At 38.8% G+C, this 22,419-nt stretch overlaps 2 protein-coding genes and 1 long non-coding RNA gene across 11 annotated transcripts in view; 2 read left to right on the forward strand and 1 right to left on the reverse strand.

Moving 5' to 3' along the window:
- Positions 1-4,921, forward strand: part of MED13 (mediator complex subunit 13) — a 102,696-nt gene extending 97,775 nt beyond the window's left edge. For 3 of the 5 annotated variants that reach the window (XM_038547957.1, XM_038547959.1, XM_038547958.1), the window contains 2 exons: positions 72-172; positions 907-4,921. In XM_038547957.1, the coding sequence (XP_038403885.1) occupies positions 72-172; positions 907-1,039 (234 nt within the window). In that variant the 3' untranslated portion in view covers positions 1,040-4,921. The remainder of the gene's footprint in view (positions 1-71; positions 173-906) is intronic. The other 2 variants (XR_005364612.1, XR_005364613.1) reach the window with 2 other exon arrangements.
- Positions 4,922-11,425: 6,504 nt separating this feature from the next.
- Positions 11,426-13,340, reverse strand: LOC119873307. The gene is made up of 3 exons (XR_005364619.1): positions 12,916-13,340; positions 12,370-12,664; positions 11,426-11,706 (listed from the first exon to the last, which is right to left on the reverse strand). It is a non-coding gene; the product is annotated as an uncharacterized LOC119873307 (long non-coding RNA).
- Positions 12,585-22,419, forward strand: part of INTS2 (integrator complex subunit 2) — a 52,529-nt gene continuing 42,694 nt past the window's right edge. For 2 of the 5 annotated variants that reach the window (XM_038547965.1, XM_038547961.1), the window contains exons 1-5: positions 12,585-12,693; positions 14,041-14,347; positions 15,203-15,341; positions 16,918-17,020; positions 18,523-18,636. In XM_038547965.1, coding sequence (XP_038403893.1) covers positions 12,675-12,693; positions 14,041-14,347; positions 15,203-15,341; positions 16,918-17,020; positions 18,523-18,636 — 682 coding nt within the window. In that variant the 5' untranslated portion in view covers positions 12,585-12,674. The other 3 variants (XM_038547962.1, XM_038547964.1, XM_038547963.1) reach the window with 3 other exon arrangements.

Raw genomic sequence — 22,419 nt, forward strand, 5'->3', positions numbered from 1 at the left:
ACGAGACCGTGGGAAAATAAGGTAAAACCAACAACTTTTCCATTTGGCTGACTGATTACCTGTTTTTTTAGGCCTCTTTGCACCTCCACGTGCCTTCAGTGCAATCTGACGAGCTGCTTCACAGTAAACACTCCCACCCACTTGACTCAAATCAGACTTCAGATGTCCTCAGGTATAAATCTTTTTACCACTAAAGGTTCTTCATTGTATCTTTGAAAGAATATAATATTAGGGCACTGGGTGGCTCAGATGGTTAAGCGTCTGCCTATGGCTCAGGTCATGATCCTGGCGCCCTGGGATCAAGACCCATGTCAGGCTCCCTATTCACCAAGAGGTGTGCTTCTCCTTCTCCCTCTGCCCCTCCTCCCTGCTTGTGTTCTCTCTCTCTCTCTCTCTCTCTCATAAATAATTTTTTTAAAAAAAGAAAGAATGGGGATGCCTGGGTGGCTCGGCGGTTGAGCATCTGCCTTTGGCCCAGGGCATGATCCTGGAGTCCCAGGATCGAGTCCCACATCAGGCTCCCTGCATGAAGCCTGCTTCTCTCTCTGCCTGTATCTCTGCCTCTCTCTTTGTGTCTCTCATGAATAAATAAAAGAGAAAAGACGTTTTGGTTTTTTTTAAAAGAAAGAATGTACTGATCCTTTTGTATTCTCACATTTGGCAGTAATTTACAGTTGTGTACCCTTGGATCTCTAGATGAATTAGGTCATTTAGAATGAGTCCTTTCTAGCATGTGTAATCTACTTTTGAAAGTACTTTTTATGAAAATTAGTCTTTAATCTCCCCAAGGACTCTATTCCATACTTTCCACCATTTTTTTTAAGTGACTTTGAATCTTAGATGCCATCATTGGGAACTGCTTCCATAATCTACAGTGAAAGTAAATACATGACTTCTACTTTTCAGGTTTGTTTTGGAACAGTACAATGCACTCTCCTGGCTAACCTGTGACCCTGCAATCCAGGACAGACGCTCATGTCTCCCAATTCATTTTGTGGTGCTGAATCAGTTATATAACTTTATCATGAATATGCTGTGATCTTCATTCGACAGAACTGTGCAAGAAAAGAACAAGGAAAAAAGATATTTCGCTGCAAGATTGAGTTATCTTCTCAGTGAAAGTCATCTGTGATGGGGTCTAATACTTATTACTTCAACAAATATTGTTTTGACTTGGGGGGAGGGGCTATAACCCTGATATTTTTCATTGACTATACTGAACTCTTTAGGATGATGACTGATCATACAAAACGTATTATAACATTTTCGTAGCAAAATTAACCTTTTTTTTCCAGTCACAGTATTTGTGAAAAGTAATGAGCCATAGTACCCAGTCATGTTAAATGAATATTAAAAGCATGGAGAGGAAACATGAGGAACAATGAATTTCAACATATGGCTTCAGAACATCAAGATGTTCTTGTATTGGATTATAGTATCTAGTATTCAAAAATGCCTGCATCTCTTATTTATTGTAAGTTTTTAAATGTATAAATTGTCTTATATTTCTTAACCTCTTTTATAAAAATTTTCCTAGAAGGTTTATACTGCCTTCTTGCTTTAAAGCAATTGGTCTAAAATATATGTAATCGTCTTAATTAAAAAGTTGCAGTAGGGTTGCTTTTAGAGTATTATTTTTTTGTAAGGGGGTGGGTGGGACAGTAAATTTGTATTGTCTCAATGTACAGTTTAATGGGGATAGAGGGGGAATAATGTCCATACCATTGTGTGTGGAGGATTTACAGCTAAGCTGTAGTTGCAGAGTACATGTACAGTAATGAAGTTCACTGTGTTTATAAATTGAAAAGGTACCGGGTCTTACAGCATTTTATATATCACACCTTTACAGAATAACATGATGGCAATATACAAGTGATATTGTTGGGTGGTTTAACTTAGAATAAAATGAGAATTCTTCAGTTATATTTTGTACTATGGTTTAGGGCTATGACTAATATTTCAGGCCATTTCCAGTGAAAGAAACTTAGTTTTACAAGAAAAACATTTGCTACTGAATGCTTAAACTAATTTTGGTGTTTAATGTTACATGCTTAAATGTTTTTTTTTTTTTTTTCCAGTTTTGACAGTGGCACATCTAGGCATGGGAATATTATTAATTATGAAAATTATCTTCAGGATCTGCTATGAGGTTGAAATTTAGCCCAGCTCTAGGCATTTTACAAATTATTTTAAGAACAGTCACTCTGATTGTTTGACTTTTTTGTTGTTGTTTTTTAAATTAAAGATTGGGAATGTGTGTGAGAGTATGCATATGTATGGGTGTGTGTGTGCAATCAGACTGTGGTGTATATAGATTCTCAGTGAATTCTGGTATTCAGACTCTATTCCACTAGTTAAAGAATCATTTTCTAAACTTAACCTGTTTCCTTTTGCCTTTTTTATTTATTTAATTTTCTTGGTTTGGAGATGGCAGTCCCAAACACCAGAGTCTGTACTTTTCTATAACACAGCTCAGATTAAGGCAGGGCATATGCCAAGGAGGTTCTCACCTCCCTAAAGAAGGGACTTGAATTTTAGGGACTTTAATTCACCCCTTCCTTCAATACAGCTTTCCCCCTTCTTGTTTGCACATGCCAAGAAAAATGCTTTTATGCAGGCTTTACCCCCTTAAAATGTTTCTACAGTGCTGCTCACAAGAGAGTCCAAGTTAGCCTCCTACCTATATTGCTGACTTGAATTCACAGTCACCAAGTCTACCTATCTTTCTTGGAAGCAGTCTAGCAAAATTCCGAATTTGTACAGTCACTAATTCTCCACAAGGACAAAATCAGTTGTATTTACAAAACTGTAATTCGGTATGTTTTGTTTTGTTTTTACTGAAACTTGTTTTGTAAATACTATATGCTTAGCTTAAATATCACTTTCTTATGAACAATATAACTTCTTCAAATTGTGTATATTAAACATTAGCAAGTCTTGTTTTTTCTATAAAGAACACACAACTGGTGACAAAGGTTTTCAATCACTTCTTCAAAATTATAATGCAATTCCAATGGTCAGCATTTTTGACATTAAAATTTAAAGATCACATCTCTGCATTCATTTTTAAATTATGCTAGCACACTACAGATTATGTTGGCATGTTTTGTTCTGTACTTTAAAAAACTTGTCTGAGATTTGAGGGAAAGATGCTTATTTGGAATTTCTATAAAAAGTATTCTTTTTTATATACTTAGCTCAGTAGTGACTTTTAAAAATAAAAGCTATATTCTCAGTTGTTTAATATCACTAGCTTATTGTAACCACACCTCAGTTTGAAAATAGATTTTTAAAAAATTATTCCCTGACAGTTTCTTTTATATGGAGCCATAAGGAAGGAACCCAGTATAATAATTCCTTTTTATCTGGGAATCAGGGAGTAGTTCCCAAATACACAGGATTTACTGATAAAGAGGTTTTTTTCTGCCCTTCATATATAAGTTCATACTTAAATATAAAATTATAAAATAGCCATTAGAAAAGGTCAAGAGGCTTATTTCAGAAAAAAATTAAGCCTTTTATGCAGGATGATGGATCTGACTTACTAATGTACTGTCACAGACAAGTATGGGTAGTTTTTTTTTTTGTTTGTTTAAATGGTAAGCAAAGTAATATATACTTTATACCAGTTGATCACCAACACCTGACTTCTTTGTTACAGTGCTAATGTCTGTTTTTTGTGCAGTTATCCATTACAAAGCAGGGTGGAAGTTCAGTATTTTGGCATTTAAAAAGATTAGTTATATAATGTCTGCTTCCAGCCAGTGAGAAACATCTAGCCATACTTTCTTATGCAAGCCATTCAGTTATCAGGACTGTGAATTAACACTGTATGAATAAATTTCTGTACACCTTATTGTTTGGCCAGAAGGCCACCAAGTGTACTTATATGTAATCCTTAAATTTTAAAGTAGCTGTAATTTTTAAATCTTTCTAAACTTTTCTTAAACCACTAAAATTAAGCTCTTACTACTTAGTCAACTATCCTCAGCTGTATTCGTACTCAATTGTCAGTATGGCACAGATTACTGTATTAAAATATTCTCCTTTCGTCTTCATATTTACCTTCTGAGGTAATTTTTTAACTTAATGTGTTACTACAAAGATTTGCAGATCTTTAATCAAGCACTATGTTAATACTGTAATATCAAAATACTATGTTGCATTATTTAAAATGTTCAAATTGAATACATTAAAAGGAAGTTTTTAAATGCTCTTGCATCATATAATTTGCTATTCATCCACTATGGCATCGCATATCAGTCTATTAATACATTTAATGTTGCATGAGTAATGTTTTGGTCTGGGTTTCCTCTTAAGATTTTAGTTTGTCTAAATTAAGGAAAAATGTTTTTGGCATACTTTTTTTTTACACCCTCCCCCCCCCCCATCAGCTGGAAATCTTAACCTTCTGGTTTTTCTTGGTGTTTTAATGGGCCCAGAACTGTGGTTTAAAATTTCATATATGTGTTTTCTCTTTTGTGGAGTATTAATTAAAAAACTGGATTTGGGACCTAAAATACTCCTCAGGTTGATGTATTCATGAAGTTTTAAAATAGCTTTAGTTTTCAAAGTAAACTGGATTTGTGGACCGTAAAGTTACTGAGTTTAAACTACAAATTGTAACGTCATTACTGGACATGTCAGCATCAACTCTCTCAAAATAGCTTGGTCACTTTATGAAGGGGCGTTTTAAAGTTGTTGTTTAGCAGTGACATTTAATATGGTCCAATTGCTTTTTTTTTTTTTTAATGTGACAAAAAAAAAAAAGAAATAAGGAACAAACACTATTGCTGCCGAATGCCATAACACTGAGTTGTACAAATTGTGATTGAGGAAATGAAAAGGTTTATACTTTTTAAAAAAAAAAAAAAACAAAAAACAAAACTTCAAATGGAATAAATTATTCATGAAGCCTTCATTGTGGTGTCTCATTCTGTTAAAAATATTTCTATCCTAAACACATGTAAAAATATTTTTTCATAAGTGGAAAGGGGGCTAGTAACCTAAAAATTAATTGGACTTTTAATTTCTCCATCTGAAGTATTTTATTTATTTGTTTATTTATTCATGTATTGATTTATTTTTAAAGACTTTATTTATTTGTTCATGAGAGACACAGAGAGACAGAGAGAGAGAGGCAGAGACCTAGGCATGCTCCCTGCATGGAGCCTGCTATAGGACTCGATCCTACGGGCAACCCAGGTGGCTCAGCGGTTTAGCGCTGCCTTCAGCCCAGGGCCTGATCCTGGAGACCCAGGATCAAGACCCATGTCAGGCTCCCTGCATGGAGCCTGCTTCTCCATCTGCTTGTGTCTCTGCCTCTCTCTCTCTGTCTCTCATGAATAAATAAATAAAATCTTTAAAAAAAAAAAAAAAAAAAAAAAAAGGACTCGATCCTAGGACTTAATCTCGGGACTCCAGGAGCATGCCCTGGGCCGAAGGTAGGCACTAAACTGCTGAGCCACCCAGACGTCCCTATATCCCTTTATTGTAATATTCCATATGAAGCCTTCATAGTGTTTTTCAGTTTGTATGAATATTTGTCTCCTACAAAATAACCCCATGAGGACAGAAATTGGATGTTTAGCTTACTATTGCATCTAGAATCCAATACAACATCTAGCACATTAGTAAAGCATTGAAATATTTGAGTTGACTTCTTGTAGTAAATACCTCAAACTATGGTACTTAGTTGTAGTGTGAGATTTGCATATGATTTATTTTGTTAAAGACTTTATCTGAGGAGGATAGCAAGAGAGCGCAAGCAGAGGAGTAGCAGAGAGAGAGGGGAAGCAGGCTCCTGGGTGAGCAGGGAGCCCCATGTGGGGCTTGATCCCAGGACCCCTGAGATCAGTGACTCAAGCCGAAGTCAGACATTTAACTGACTGAACCACCTAGGTGCCCTGAGTTTTGCAAGTAATTTAAATGAACTTTTATAATTCTAATTACTTAGGACTATTTTCACACTAGTAGAAATAGTTTTAGGATCACTAGATTATGATTCCTGTGCTCTTAGGTTTGCCATCTTCTAGCTGGTGACTACAAACAAAACATCAAAACCTCTTGAGGTCTTAATTTGTTTATTTGTACATGAACTCAATAGTAATCAGACTTTACTAACATTAGCTTTATGAACCTCAAAGGATTAAAAGAAACACTTAGAAATTTGTAAAATACAAATGTATGGGATGATTCATATAATACTACCTATGTTCTCTAGAAGAATCAAATCTAGAATAATTAAGGCTTCTCTGGGGGAGGGGGCAATGCCTAAAGGCAACAACAGGACTTTTTTTTTTTAACAACAGGATTTTTAAAATATGTTTCTAGCAAGATCAAGGATGGAAGGAATGCAAAGAATCAAGTATTTAATACTGTTTATCTCCCTTCTGTCCTAACCTACCCCCACTAAAAAGCCAGCTTGAAGGGTCTTCCAAGTTCTAAAATGTAAAATCTGCCTATGATGAAATTAAAATCTGAGGTAGTTAACTGACTTAAAGGATTTAAAGGTGCCGGGTCCAAATGAGTTACATCCTTAGTGCTAAAAGAACTTACAGATCATGATTTCAGAAATGCTGTAGAAAACCAGAAGGTCCCAGAGTAGTGGAAAAGTACAACTTCCCTGGTTTTTTGAAGTTTTAAAAAGTTATGTCCTAGAAACAAATTTACTTCACTTTATGAACAAGATCATTAAAAACCAGCATAGTTTCATTAAAGCACCATTTAATAGACTACATTAGAGATCCTAACCTTTGACCTTTAGCCCTAGTCTACTGAGACACATACTTGTATGCACATAGTACCATGAGCCCTCTAGAGTGATAGGAATAATGGAATGCATATACAAGAGAGAATAGAATAGTTAAAATCAATCTCTACATTTTGACAGTATTAACTATGGAGATGCATATTCAGGTCATTTAGTAAGGTTTCATGGTATTACATAAGTCAATTCAGCAAGCCAGTATTAATACCATACTGTGCCAAGGGCAAAGAAATAAAATATAGTTCCTGCCCTCCACGTATTACATTCTGGTAGGAGAGATGGTTTTTTTGTTTTTTAGGAGAGACAAATTTTACAATATAGTGCAATATGTGAAGTACTATGATGGGAGCAAAGGGTGCCTTGGGAACATTGAGGGATACTTAAATCTCGAGAGATAGGTGGTTTGTCAGGGAAAGATGCTTAGGAAGGAAACCCTAGGAGTGAGACTTAAAGGATACTTAGGAGGTACTACATAAAGAAAATAAAGGAAATTTATTCAGAAGGAACAGTGAGGGAGAAGGAGCATGAAGGATTTGGGAAACAAGCAGTTCCAACAGACTAAAACAGTGGTGTTTATGGTGGGATAGATAGATAATGCAGGAGTCCAAGACAGAATTAAGAAGTCAGACCATGAAAAAAAAAAAAAAAAAAAAACTCAGACCACGAAAAACTGTCTTGAGTGCCAGCGTAAGGAAAAAGAATATCCCAAAGCAAGGCAATGTCTTAGAAGTTGGGATGATTCACAACAAACTGAACAATTACACTAAAAAAGGCTTGATTAATGGAGCTATATCAACCTGGAGGGATGTCTCTGGTGTTGCACTATAGAATTTTGGCTGAACCCAATTTTATTCAGTATTTTATCCATAAAATTGATATGATCTGCATAGCTAGAGCAGATACCCAGTGTAAAAGAAGACTCCAAAAGATCTCGAAGGGTGAAACAATGGAAGAAATTTTTATAAAATAGGGCACTATTGAGGATAATTACAGAGTTTCATGTTGAGAAAACTGGAGCTAGATGGTTCCTGAGATCATTTTACTTTGAAATTCTGTGATTCTATTTCCAAAGAATATTGGTCTTCCTTTAAATACCCAGGTGTTCTAATTTCTTGAAGCCCATTTACTTCGCAATAATCTACACCTAGTATACCTGAAACATAATGTTGCTTTTTCTTTTTGATTCTTTTTTTTCTTCTCTTAGTCTTACTGAAAAATAGGTTTTTTAAAATTTTTATTTATGATAGTCACAGAGAGAGAGAGAGAGAGAGAGGCAGAGACATAGGCAGAGGGAGAAGCAGGCTCCATGCACCAGGAGCCCAACGAGGGATTCGATCCCAGGTCTCCAGGATCGCGCCCTGGGCCAAAGGCAGGCGCCAAACCGCTGCGCCACCCAGGGATCCCTGAAAAATAGTTAAAAAAGTCAGTCAATAGTTTTTTTTACTGAAAAGAGTAAAGTCAAAAAAAAAAAAAGAAAAGAGTTAAGTCAGCCAGTCAGAGGAGAATGTTTATTACATTTAGGAAGGAGTCTCCCCCCCCCTTTTTAAAAACATTTTATTTATTTATTTATTCATGAGAAACAGAGAGAGAAAGAGAGAGAGAGAGGCAGAGACACAGGGAGAAGCAGGCTTCATGCAGGGAGCCTGATGTGGAATTCGATCCTGGGTCTCCAGGATCCTGGCCTGGGCCAAAGGCAGGCGCTAAACCGCTGAGCCACCCAGGGATCCCCAGGAGTTTTCCCTTTTGACTTGAAGTATAGGAACTACACAACATGTTTCACCAAATCTAAACACCAGTGATTGTAAGACATTTATGTACCACTAAAACATAAAAAATGCCGCTTAGTAAATTAAACAAACTACTGATTTTAAGACATCCCAATTTCAGGGACAGGTATGCATTTGACTTGATTTCAGTTCAAGTCATGATCTATCTCAAGAGTCACGACATCAAGCCCCGCCTTGGGCTCTGTCCTGGGCATGGAGCTGAGCCTGCTTAAATTAAGATTCCCTATCTTCCTCTCTATCCCTTACCCTCTATCATGCTCTCTCTCTCCCTCCCTCTTTCAAATAAATATTTTTAAAAAGACATCTCAATTTCAGTCATTTAAGCATCTGACTCTTGATTTTGACTTGGGTCATATTCTCAGGGTTGTGAGATCAAGCCCATGGGATTCCTTCTGCCCCTCCTTCCACTCTCTCTCTCTCTTAAATAAATAAAAAATCTTTTCAAAATGTGAAAAAAAGTCACCACAGAGTTGATGAAATATATTTTTTGTGAGTAGAAATGGTAATGAGCCTCAGTACCACATTGGTCTTAGAAGGTTATTTCTTCAAACATTTTATATCACAAAGGGTACACCAGTCATATAAGATACCCCTTTACTAATCAAAGGCTTTGTGGTTTATAGCAACTAAATGTTAGGACTACTTTACTCTTCTACAAGTTGTTAATCTAACTAAACATCAGAGCTGCAAAGCCTTTGTTATTATTTTTAATATTTTATTTGACGGGGAGAGAGCACAAGCTGGGGGAGCAGGAGAGGAAAAAGCAGGTTCTCCATTGAACAGGGAACCTTATGTGAGGATCAATCCCATGACCCTAGGATCATGACCTGAGCCAAAGGCAGATGCTCAACCAACTGAGCCACCCGGGTGCCCCTGCAAAGTCTTTAAAAATTGATTTTATTATAGTTAGGGAATGAGCCTCAGAGGAGGCAGATCTAAAACTCAAAAGTTCACGAGTAAATCTTTTTTGAGTTCTATATGATTGTCAAAATGATGTCACTGGCAAACATTACAGTGTAGATTTGAAAGACTTTAACTATGTGGATGAGTGGGGAGAGGTTGGAACCTAGGATGGCTTTCAGGTTTCTGGCTTGAGAAATTCTGAGTAGTGGGTGATATTCACTGGGAGAAGAATTGGAAGAGAAGGAGAAGGGGACTTGGAAGAAGGTTAAGTGTCAGCACTCACCACCTTTACCTAGGATCTTGTTTGGGCTGGGTGTGATCTGTTGTTAGCTTAGATTGAGATGGATCTGCATTTTGTTTCTCCATTAATAATTACAGGATCATAAAAAGTAGAGTTGAAAGATCTTAAAAATCACTTGGTCCTTTCTCCTCTCATTTACCTCTTAACCAGTCTTTGGTTTCTCTCCATACTCCTGTGAAGTGACCATCCAGGGAGATTAAATTATTTAACCTCTCTCAGTCTCAATTTCCCCACAATTATAAAATTGAGACTATTATCAGGACACCTGGGTGGCTCAGCGGTTGAGCATCTGCCTTTGGCTCAGGGTGTGATCCCACATTGGGCTCCCTGCATGGAGCCTACTTCTCCCTCTGCCTCTGTCTTTGCCTTTCCCTCTGTTTCTCATGAATAAGTAAAAAAAATTTTTTAAAAAGACTATTATCTACCTTAGAGAATGAAATCAGATAATATAAAATACTAGTGCCTAGCAAATGTTCAATAAATGTTATTAAGTATCAGCTTAAAAATGACAACACACAATTTGTAAGCTAAGAGACTATGAAATCAATTTTAGTGTGTAGTGACCAGCAATTTTTAAAATTTTATCTTTAAAAAGATTTTTTGTTTATTTATGAGAGACACACAGAGAGGGAGAGGGAGAGAGGCAGAGACACAGGCAGAGGAAGAAGCAGGCTCCATGCAGGGAGCCGGACGTGTGACTCAATTCCGGGTCTCCAGGATCACGCTGGGAGCCGAAGACGGCGCTAAACCACTGAGCCACCCGGAATGCCCTAAAATTTTACTTTTAAGTAATCTCTACACCCAATGTAGCGTTTGTACTTAAACTCTCAGATCAAGGGTCACTTGAGCCTTGCTCCAACTGAGCCAGCCAGGTGCCCTATGACCAGCAATTTAAAGAAATGAAATAGAACATATAACATGTAGTGTATGTATTATTTCATAAAAATTTTATTCCATTTAATTGTGGGTATATGGGCACTGGCTAGGTCAGTGAAGCACGCAACTTTTTTTTTTTTTTTTCCGAGAGAGAGAGAGAGAGAGAGAGAGAGCGAGCGCATGAGAGCGGGGTGAGGGGCAGAGGGAGAAGCAGACTCGCGCTTACCAGGGAGCCCATGGAGGGCTCAATCCTGGGACTCCAGGATCATGACTTGAGCCAAAGGCAGATGCTCAACCGAGCCACACAAGTGCCTCAAATCATTTGACTCTTGATCTCAGGGTTGAGTTCAGACCCTGTGTTAGGTGTAGAGATTACTTTAAAAAAAAGTCTTTTTTTTTTCTTAAAGATTTTTATTTATTTATTCATAGAGACACAGAGAGAGAGAGAGAGAGAGGCAGAGACACAGGCAGAGGGAGAAGCAGGCTCCATGCAAGGAGCCCAAGTGGGACTCGATCCCGGGTCTCCAGGATCACACCCCAGGCTGCAGGCGGCGCTAAACCGCTGCGCCCCAGGGGCTGCCCCCCCAAAAAAAATCTTGAAAAAAAAAAGTGGGTATACATGCATATATGTCCTAGATCACAATGTGAAATGTATTATTGTAGGTGGAAAAAAGTTTGAGAAACATTGCAACACATGTTAGTTTTCTTCCTTTGCTGATTTTTTTTAAAATTTTTATTTATTTATGATAGTCACAGAGAGAGAGAGGCAGAGACACAGGCAGAGGGAGAAGCAGGCTCCATGCACTGGGAGCCCGACGTGGGATTCGATTCTGGGTCTCCAGGATCGCGCCCTGGGCCAAAGGTAGGCGCTAAACCGCTCCGCCACCCAGGGATCCCTCCTTTGCTGATTTTTAATGCTGAAAGCACACTTTATTAGAAGATTATCACTCTGTGAAAGCCTTGGAAACTATATGGTATGAAGTTCTAGCTCTGTAAGATATTTGTTTCCAGCTTGTAGCACGGTATCTGGTAAACAGAAGGTGCTAAATGCACACAGATTGAACCAGGAACTAGAAATAAAATGAAAATATAGACAGATTAGTTAATCTTTTCTGGATGCTTAACACTCCATTTGAGAGGTTGTTCCAAGTTTGGACCCTTTTTCCAGAAGTGCCAAGCACTCACACTTTTGCAGGTTCCAGAGAATTCCAAAAACTCCACCCATCACTTTCTAAGGATCTATGGGCCCTAAGTGTTTGGTTTTTGTTTTTAAATTGAACTACAGATGACGCACAATGTTACATTAGTTTCTGGTGTCCCCATATAGGGATCGGGCAATTCTGTATGTTATGCTGTATGCTGCTCTCCACAAGTGCAGCTACCCTCTATTATAATACCGCTGACTATAATTTCTATGTTGTATGGGAGTTATTCATTCCGTAACTAGAAGTCTGTACCTCCCCCTCCCCCATTTTTCCCATTCCCCCAACCTTTGACCGTAAAGTACAGATCCCTGAAATTAAGGTGTTTAACTTGCCACCCTGAAGGTGTGAGGTCAAGAGCCTAAGCAAGCTCAGGAAGAGACTGAATTTGCATTCGCCTATACATGCTGGGATTCTGGAACTTCGGTGCTCGGAGGGCACAGGCAGAGATGGAAAGAGGAGCACAGCCTGATTCCATTAATGTTCCGGTCAAAGAACAGTGTAAGCCATTTTAACATTTCTTTTACCTACTTGGCTTATTCAAGTGCTACAAAAATCCCGGGGTAGCGAAACTTCAGCTTGGAGGAGCTTAAGCGCTCAATCGAAAAGGGACACAGACGGCGGGCGCGCTTCGCCGAAGACCCTGGAAGCTCCGTTGTCAACGAGGGAGGGGATGTAGTTACGCGGGGCAACGGCGGGGAGGAAGGGGTGGGGCCGCGCACGCGCACGCGCACGCGCACCGTCGCCGCGACGCCGACGCCTCTGGGTTTCCTTTCGCAGCCAGCGGTCCCCTCAGTCCAGTACGGTGGCCGACGGGAGCCCTACGCTGGGGATGAATGAAGGTGCTGGGTGCAGGTTGAAACAGCCCCCCTCCGCGTCCCCCTCCCTTCAGAGCGGGTTCTGCCTTTGTGCTTGTGCTGTGTCCCCATGCAGCCTAGCGCGCTGCCGACCCCGTTGGTCCCGGCGTCTGGGTTTGCCGGTGTCTGGGTCGACTCAGGGCACAGCTCGGGGTGGCGAATCGGGGTTTTCGCCTAGGCCCAACCCGGGATCGCGCTCTGGATTTCTACGGCGTCCCACCTCTAGGGCGCGGAATCCTGGTTTGGTCCCGGGAGGTTGGAGGGTGAATCTTAAGGTATGAAGCTTCCGCCTCTCAGGCCTGAGCGCGTTCCGGGTTCCACGTCGGTCACTGGCCTTGCCTCTCTCCGCCAGAGGGACTGGTTGGTTCTCCTCACGCTGCGGGCGAGCCCTGTGAGCACACACGGGGCTTGGCGCCTCTGCTTGCTCAGCCCGCCCCTCCGTTAAAAGGCCAGCTCCGCTTGCTTCAAAACAAAGTAACGTTTCTGCCCACGGCTCTGTTAACCCACGATTTTGGCGAGTTTGTGGTTTTTTAGAGGGGATGACTTTGGCCACCCGCTCTCTGCCTTTTTTTTTCCCCCTCCCTTCTGATGATTAGCGAAGACAGAGAAGTGCCCAAGTGGAACTCGTCTTTCTCCCATAGCTAATTGCACCTCCACAGCTGTTTGTTTTTTTTTCCCAAAGGAGCACAGGGACATTAAGATAATGTTACGGCCTCCAGAATGTTGAATCTGGCATTGCATGTGGCAAGTGAGGAGATTTAGCTTCCATTGACTTGTGGAGGGTGAGAAAGAGAAGCCTGACAGTTTTTTTTTTTTTTTTGTTTTTTGTTTTTTTTTTTTGCATTTGTTGGGTAGGCAGAAGAAACTAAAGACGTACAGAAGAGGGGCATTCTTAACAGTACTCCGCACTTTTATTTGCATTGTAGTGCTCAGTTGATTGAGGCTGTGGAGAAAGTCTTGGACTGAGATTTAGCAGATGAGGGTTCAGCCTTGGATTTTGCCACTAGTTAGTTATCACTGTATGCCTGTTACTTAATCTCTCTGGGCTTTATATTTCTCCTTTGCAAAATAAGTACTAGAACAGAAGATCTCTAGGGCTGGAGGAGATATTACTGTATTCTCTTTTCTTTATCATTTTTAAAAATTAATTAATTATTAATATATGTATTTTTCTTTATCATTTTTTAGATGGGAGTAAAAACAGGGAACCTTTGTGCCAGAAACATAGCCAGCATAGGGGCCTATTAAAGATACACCACTTTTCTCAGGGTATTTAAAAAGAGGAGCATTCATACATATAGGAGTTAAACCTACTTTCTTTCTTTCTTTTTTTTTTTTTTAATAGGATCAACAGTGATAATGGCTGAGTGTACAAATCTTCAGTTTGTCAGCCCTTTTGCTTTTGAGGCAATGCAGAAGGTGGATGTTGTTCGGTTGGCATCTCTAAGTGATCCAGAATTAAGACTTCTCCTGCCTTGCTTGGTGCGGATGGCGCTTTGTGCTCCTGCTGACCAGAGCCAAAGCTGGGCTCAGGATAAAAAACTGATCCTTCGTCTTCTCTCTGGAGTGGAAGCTGTCAACTCCATTGTTGCATTGTTGTCTGTGGACTTTCATGCTTTAGAACAGGATGCCAGCAAAGAACAGCAGCTTAGGTAATGTGTTATATAATATGTGGACTGGGATTTACTTAGATATGCCAAAGAAGAGAGAATCAAATATATCTTGGGAACTTTTACGATTTTTTTTTTTTTATTGGATGCACTCTCCCAGAAAAGATTGAGAATCTAAACTTTGGAGAGCATATTACGTAGTTCTTTTCTATTTATAGTTAAAATTCCAGGATCTTTTGAATTCCATATTCTAAAATGTGTAGAGGAGTTTGGCCAGATACACTGTCGTATTCATACTAAACTGATTAGGTCGATTACTCTCAGTGGGAAGTGGGTAGGGTAAGTTCCCCTAGAATAGAATAATTATTGGAATCACTCAGAAGGCTTTTTTTTTTTTTTTTTAAGATTTTTATCTATTTATTTGACAGAGAGGACAAGCAGGGAAGCAAGAGGACAAGAGGGAGAGGGAGAAGCAGACTCCCCACTGAGCAGGGAGCCAGATGCAGGACTTTATCCCAGGACACCAGGATCTTGACCTGAGCCAAAGGCAGATGCTTGACGTACTGAGCCACCCAGGCACCCCAAAGCCTTTTTAGCTTACATTGATTTCACAAAATTCTGGACAGTTGTTCAGTTCTTCCCTGCCCATTGCGACTCTAGTAGTGAGCCATTCTTGTTCATTGAAGTGGGTGTTAACTGTTAGTTGAGTCTTTATATATAGGTTGTGAATCCCTGAAATAGGCAAACTAAATAGTGTTTCAAAAATAATACACTCATGAAATGTATGAAAAGAATTCATACATTCGTTTGTAGATTATTTCAACAAAAGATAATTTTATGTTATTTTTATGTCAGTGTTCTTACCATTGTGGTTTTTACACATTTCTGCTTTATTAGGCATAAACTTGGAGGAGGCAGTGGAGAGAGCATCCTGGTATCCCAGCTTCAGCATGGATTGACATTGGAGTTTGAACACAGTGATTCACCTCGTCGATTGCGTCTTGTGCTTAGTGAACTGTTGGCAATAATGAACAAGGTGCATTTATTTTAATCACATCTCAAAATATGCATGATTTGTTGTCTACACATAGTAGAAGCAGAGATTAGCAGACAGGCAGGTTGCAGTCTCTTACATGTATTTCTATTTGTTTTGAAAGTATTTTCCTTAGAAAGGCTTAAAAGAATATTAAATGCCTGCCTGAAAGATTTTCTTTCTCTAATTACTGTTTTCTCTCATTTATACCTAGTCTTCATTTTCTGTTGTAGAGATTTTTTTCTGTATGGATTCCACACAATGGCTTCTTGATATTAGAAGAGTACATAGCTCAAGATTTCTACAAATTACCAAATTTTATATCTTTATAGGATATAATTTCCTTCATAAAATATTATAAAGCACAACTGAAAAATGCATGTGATTCCTTTAGACACTGAATGGGCATTAATTATCTCACATAACGGTGAAGAGGGAATATCAAAGCTGAATTGGTTGAATCATTGAGTAGCCTTATTCACTAGATGACTGAATTGCTCACAATGAAGGCTATTCAACTTCACATGTCAGCAAAACGATAGATTACTGAGTTCATGGACCTCTGGGTAATTATGATTAATTGAAACTCTAAATTTGTGCATGTCAGGGGTCTACTATAAAAAGAATTAAGCTGGATTTTTGTATTAAGATGGCTTATATTATTAAGCCTAGAGTTTCAGAGGCAAAAGTTATTTACTGTTAGAATCTCAAGGTCAGTTAATTTATAATAAATAAAGTTTAGTTTTATAAACTGCGGACCGAACAATTCTAAATTCTGTTTCCAAAGAAAATACTAGTGATGGTTGGGGGACGCAGTCAGTCAGTTTTGGATAGTCTTTAGGATATATTAGAAATCTTTATTTTTAAAAATTAATTTTTAAAATTCCAGTATATATATTACAAATCTTATAAAAAATGTTTTTCTATTACAATTATTTCTTTCTACTCTTTTGTACTATACTGATAGATTTAATTTCAGTCAATATTTTTCTTCTATCTTTTTCTTAATTCCTAGCTTGATTACGCTAGTGAAATAAGTGACTGTTCTCCTTAGGTTTCCAATTTTTCAGTTCAGAACTCTAGCAAATGGGAAGTGTGATAAACTACTGTATGAGATTTTTTAAAAAGTTAGTAGGTACTAATATCGATCTACATTTTTATATTTTGTTTTCCCTACAGTTCATTTGCATTTGAACATAATTTATAGTTATTATACTCCTTCAAGTTTACCATTTCTTGCTTTTTTTTTTTTTTTTTTTTTAGCTATAACTTTTGTAGGTGACATTCCTACTTCATTTGTTTGGCTTGTCTTATCTTTAATTCCAGATGTCTCCAAATATTTATATAGAAATACATTATTGACACTCATATTGCTATGTCTGAACAGTAAGTGACTATGATTAAGTTGGCTCAAATATATCAAATAATGCATATTGTGCTGCAGTATATTAATGGCATATTTAGAAACATGGTCTGTAAGCTCAATGAGTAATTATAAAAATAGTAAGGGATTTAGTATATTATCCAAAATTAATAGAGTTCATCATTTCTTTTTTGTTTTTTTGTTTTCTTTTTTAAGGTGTCTGAGTCCAGTGGAGAATTTTTTTTTAAGTCATCTGAGCTATTTGAGAGTCCAGTCTATTTGGAGGAAGCTGCAGATGTACTTTGTATTTTACAAGCAGGTAGTATAATGACTGCTAAGATACATTAGAATACATACTTTCTTGTTCAATGATTCTGTGTAACTTTTTAACTTGGAATATTGTGTTATTTTATATAAATATTTTATGTATCTTATAAAAATGCACTTAACGTGCTAGTAGCAGGACAGTGATTAAGTATTGTATTATTTCCATAGTATGGCATGTTATACAGCCATCACCAAGTGAATTTGAAGGAATTTAATGATTTTTTTTGAAAATGGTCATAACCTGTAAATGGAAAAAGCAAAGGGTAAAATGATAAGTGGAATATAATCCCAATTTTATTTAAAGATAAGATAATACCTGTGGGGGGATTAAAATATTTCAGATTATTAACTTTGAGTGATTGGATCAGAATAGCAGAGGATGCATAAAAATGCAAAGATTTTCATGAAAATCACTTTGACCAGCATTGTCCAGTGTATCAGTGGCAGTATTGCATGTTGTACTTTTTTTTTAAAGATTTTATTTATTTATTTGAGAGCGAGAGAGAGAACATGAGAGAGATAGAAAGAACATGAGCAGGGGGTCAAGGCAGAGGGAGAGGGAAAAGCAGACTCCCCTACTAAGCAGGGAGCCTACCATGGGCTTGATCCCAGGACCCTGAGATCATGACCTGAGCTGAAGGCAGACACTTAACTGACTGAGCCACCCAGGTGCCCTGCATGTTGTACTTTCCCGTGCAGTAGCCACTAGCCATACATGGTTGTAGATTACTTGAAATGTGATTAACAAGACTGAACTATTTTAAATTTTATTTAATTTGAATTAATTTTAATTTATTCACTTATTCAAAAGATTTTATTTATTTAATTGACGGGGGGGGGGGGGGTCAGTGGGGGGGTGGGGGGGTGGGTGGGGACAGAGAGTGCACCAGCAGAGGGAGCAGCAGAGAGAAAGGGAGAACTGGCCCTTTGCTGACCCTGAGATTATGACCTGAGCTGAAGGCAGATCCTTAACCAACTGAGCCACCCAGGAGCCCTCATTTATTTATTTTTTTAAAAGATTTTATTTTTAAGTTATCTTTGCACCCAGTGTGGGGCCCGAATTTACAACCCTGATATCAAGAGTTGCATGCTCTATCGAGATTAATTTAAATTTAAATAGCTACATGTGGCTGGTGGCTATTCCAACTGGACAGTTCAGCTCTAGACTATGAAAAGAAAGTACCTTAATTGTTTTTTTTTTTTTTTTTTTAAGGATTTTATTTATTTATTCATGAGACACACAGAGAGATACAGAGAGGCAGAGACGCAGGCAGTGGGAGAAGCAGGCTCCATGCAGGGAGCCTGACGTGGGACTCGATCCAGGGTCTCCAGGATCACACCCTGGGCCAAAAAGGTGGCGCTACACTGCTCAGCCACCCAGGCTGTCCCCCTTAATTGCTTTCAAATGACATCTGTGAAATGTCAAAAAATGCTTGTATATAATATAATGAAATATCACTCTTTAGTAGTAACATTGATTTTGTTTTCTTATAGAGCTCCCTTCCCTGCTTCCTATAGTGGATGTAGCTGAAGCTTTGCTACATGTTAGAAATGGTGCTTGGTTCTTATGTCTCTTGGTGGCCAATGTTCCTGATAGTTTTAATGAAGGTAAATATAATTTTAAAACAGGATATTGAAGTGATTTGCTTGGGCAGATGCAGGACCTGCTTTTTTGAGCTAAGAAGAAATATTTATGTACTTTCATTTGAGATTTTTTTTTTTTAATTTTTATTTATTTATGATAGTCACAGAGAGAGAGAGAGAGGCAGAGACACAGGCAGAGGGAGAACCAGTCTCCATGCACCGGGAGCCCGACGTGGGATTCGATTCCGGGTCTCCAGGATCGCGCCCTGGGCCAAAGGCAGGTGCCAAACTGCTGCGCCACCCAGGGATCCCGAGATTTTTTTTTTTAATTTTTATTTATTTATGATAGTCACACAAACAGAGAGAGAGAGAGAGGCAGAGACATAGGCAGAGGGAGAAGCAGGCTCCATACACCGGGAGCCCGACGTGGGATTCGATCCTGGGTCTCCAGAATCACGCCCTGGGCCAAAGGCAGGCGCTAAACCGCTGCGCCACCCAGGGATCCCTCATTTGAGATTTTATCTTTGGAAAGTTTATTAGTGAGTATTCATTGTAGATATATTGAGTTGAGGAGATTTCAAAATTGTTTTGAGATTACAAATTTCTGTACGGTGAGTGTGCAAAAAAGTAATTTTTTTTGCCATTCATCATCAGTGCTATAATAGGACAGTAAAAAAAACAACAACTACAAGCTATAATCCTGTGCTCATGGAGCAAGGAGAAGAAGACATACATCTGTGAAATAGAGTGCAGGACAAGATATATATAATCAGAAATAGCAGCAATCAAACCCTTTGTGTTTTAGACTTATTGCCGTCAGTTGGCAGAAAAGTCGAAATTGAGAAAAATCAACTGAAATTTTCACCTCTATTTCAAACTACTACTGATTGAAGATTATTGTTTGGGTCTGTGTGATATAAAAAATAAAAACATTTATTGAACAAAGTTGTGAATTGGGAGCTGAAGAGGAAAAAGCACTGGATCTGGTAGTCATGATTTTTAATTTTGTCACTTGCTTTTCGGGTAATCTTCATCAAGATACTATTCTATAAAATGAGGTATTAATAATATTTCCCATACATTTCTTTTTTTTAAATTTTCTTCCCATACTTTTCTAAGAGGCTTACTGAATATCATAACATGTAAAAGTCTTTCTGACAACTGTGCCATTGCTCATTTTCTGTCTCCATGTTCTATCGGTTCCTGAGAGAAGAGTGGTGATGTCTCCAAACAGAATTGTGGCTTTGTCTATTTCTCCTTTCATTTTGTCAGTTTTTACTTCATTAATTTTGAAGCTCTGATTGGGTCCATGTACATTTAGGATTGTTATATCTTATGATGAGTTGAGCTTTTTTCTTTTTCATTATGATATGTCCTCCTTTATACCTGGGTAATATATTTTCTTTTGAAGTCTACTTTATTAGCAGAGCCATAGCAGCTTACAATTAGTCTTTGCATGGTGTGTATCCATGTTTTTGAAAAATCTGTATCTTTCAGTAGGTTTCTTGTAGACAAGTGTAGTTGAATCTTTTTTTTTTTTAATTTACAGTCTCTGCTTTTTTTTTTTTTTTTAAGATTTTATTTATTTATTCATGAGAGACACAGAGAGAAGGCAGAGACATAGGCAGAGGGAGAAGCAGGCTCCCCGCAGGGAGCCCGATGTGGGACTCAGTCCCACAACTCTGAGATCATGCCCTGAGCTGAAGGCAGATGTCCAACTGCTGAGCCACCCAAGCGTCTCAACAGTCTCTGCTTTTTTTTTTTTTTAATATTTTATTTATTTATTTATTCTTGAGAGAGAGAGAGAGAGGCAGAGACACAGGCAGAAGCAGGCCCCATGCAGGGAGGCCAATGTGGGACTTGATCCCGGGTCCCTGGGTCACATCCTGGGCCGAAGGGAGGCCCTAAACCGCTGAGCCACCTGGGCTGCCCCAGTATCTGCTTTTTAATTGGAGTGTTTAGACCATTTGCATAGGCCATTTAATGTGATTATTGTCGTTGTTAGATTTAAGTGTATCATCTTACTATTTGTTTTCTATTTGTTTCCTTTTTCCTCTTTTCCTTTTCCTTTCTTCATTTGGATTGAAATTTTTAGGATTCCATTTTATCTCCACTACTGTCATATTAGCTATATGTCTTTGCTTAATTTTTTTCTTTTTTCTTTTTTTTTTTTAATTTTTATTTATTTATGTATGATAGTCACAGAGAGAGAAAGAGAGAGAGAGAGAGAGGCAGAGACACAGGCAGAGGGAGAAGCAGGCTCCATTCACCGGGAGCCCAATGTGGGATTCGATCCCGGGTCTCCAGGATCGCGCCCTGGGCCAAAGGCAGGCGCTAAACCGCTGCGCCACCCAGGGATCCCTGCTTAATTTTTTTCTTTGCATTTTTTTTTCTTCATTATTGTTGTTGGGTTTAAAGTATGCATCTTTGGGGCACCTGGGTGGTTCAGTCAGTTAAGTGTAAGACTTTTTATTTTTTTATTTATTTTTTATTTTTTAAGTGTAAGCCTTTAAAAAAAAAAGATTATTTGAGAGAGTGAGAGTGCACAAGAGAACGTAAGTGAGTGTGATTTGGGGGAGGAGCAGAGGAAGAGGGACAAGCAGACTTGGAGCTGAGCTTTGAGCCCAGGCAGGGCTTGATTCCACAACGCAGAGATCATGACCTGACCTGAAATCAAGAGCCAGTCACTTGACTTAGCCACCCATTGCCCCAAGCTTCCAGCTCTTGATGTCAGCTCAGGTCTTGATCTCAGGGTTGTGGGTTCAAGCCTTTTGTTAGGTTCCACGCTGGGTGTGGACCCTACTTAAGAAAAAATAAATGAGCTCGGGGGTGCCTGGGTGGCTCAGTCGTTGAGTATCTGCTTTCAGCTCAGATTGTGATCCTGGGGTCCTGGGATCAAGTTCAGCATCAGACTCCTTGCAGGGAGCCTGCTTCTCCCTCTGCCTGTGTCTCTGCCTCTTTCTCTGTGTTTGCCATGAATAAATAAATAAAATCTTAAATAAAAAAGTAAAAATAAATAAAAAAAATAAAGTATGCATCTTTAGATTATGACAGTCTACTTTTAATGATTTTTTTTTTAAGATTTTATTTATTTATTCATAGACACAGAGAGAGAGGCAGAGACACAGGCAGAAGGAGAGGGAGAAGCAGGCTCCATGCAGGGAGCCCGACGTGGGACTCGATCCTAGGTCTCCAGGATCACACCCCAGGCTGCAGGCGGCGCCAAACCGCTGCGCCACCGGGGCTGCCCTACTTTTAATGATTTTATATCTCTTCACATATAATATAATATACTTATATTTCCCCCTCCTGTCATTTGTGCTACTCTTGTCACAGATTTTACTTCAACACGTGTTATAAGACTCACAATACGTTGTTACTACTTTTGCTTTTACCATTAATTTTATTTTAGAGCAAGAGCATGGGGGTGGGAGAGGGAGAATCCTAAAGTGGCTCCATGCTCAATGAGGAGCCCGATCTGGGCTTGATCTCAGACTCGATCATGACCTGAGCTGAAATCAGGTCTGACACTTCACAGACTGAGCGTCCCAGGTGCCCCACTTCATTCCTTTTTGTAGCTCCACATTTCCCCTTTAGCTTCAAGAACTAACTTTCTTTCTTTCTTTCTTTCTTTCTTTCTTTCTTTCTTTCTTTCTTTCTTTCTTTCTTTCTTCCTTTCTTTTCCTTCCTTCCTTCCTTCCTTCCTTCCTTCCTTCCTTCCTTCCTTCCTTCCTTCCTTCCTCTCTCTCTCTCTTTCTTTCTTTTTCTTTTTCCTTCCTTCCTTCCTCCCTCCCTCCCTCCCTCCCT

This window comes from Canis lupus, chromosome 9 (assembly GCF_011100685.1).
Source record: "Canis lupus familiaris isolate Mischka breed German Shepherd chromosome 9, alternate assembly UU_Cfam_GSD_1.0, whole genome shotgun sequence".
Lineage (NCBI taxonomy): Eukaryota > Metazoa > Chordata > Mammalia > Carnivora > Canidae > Canis > Canis lupus.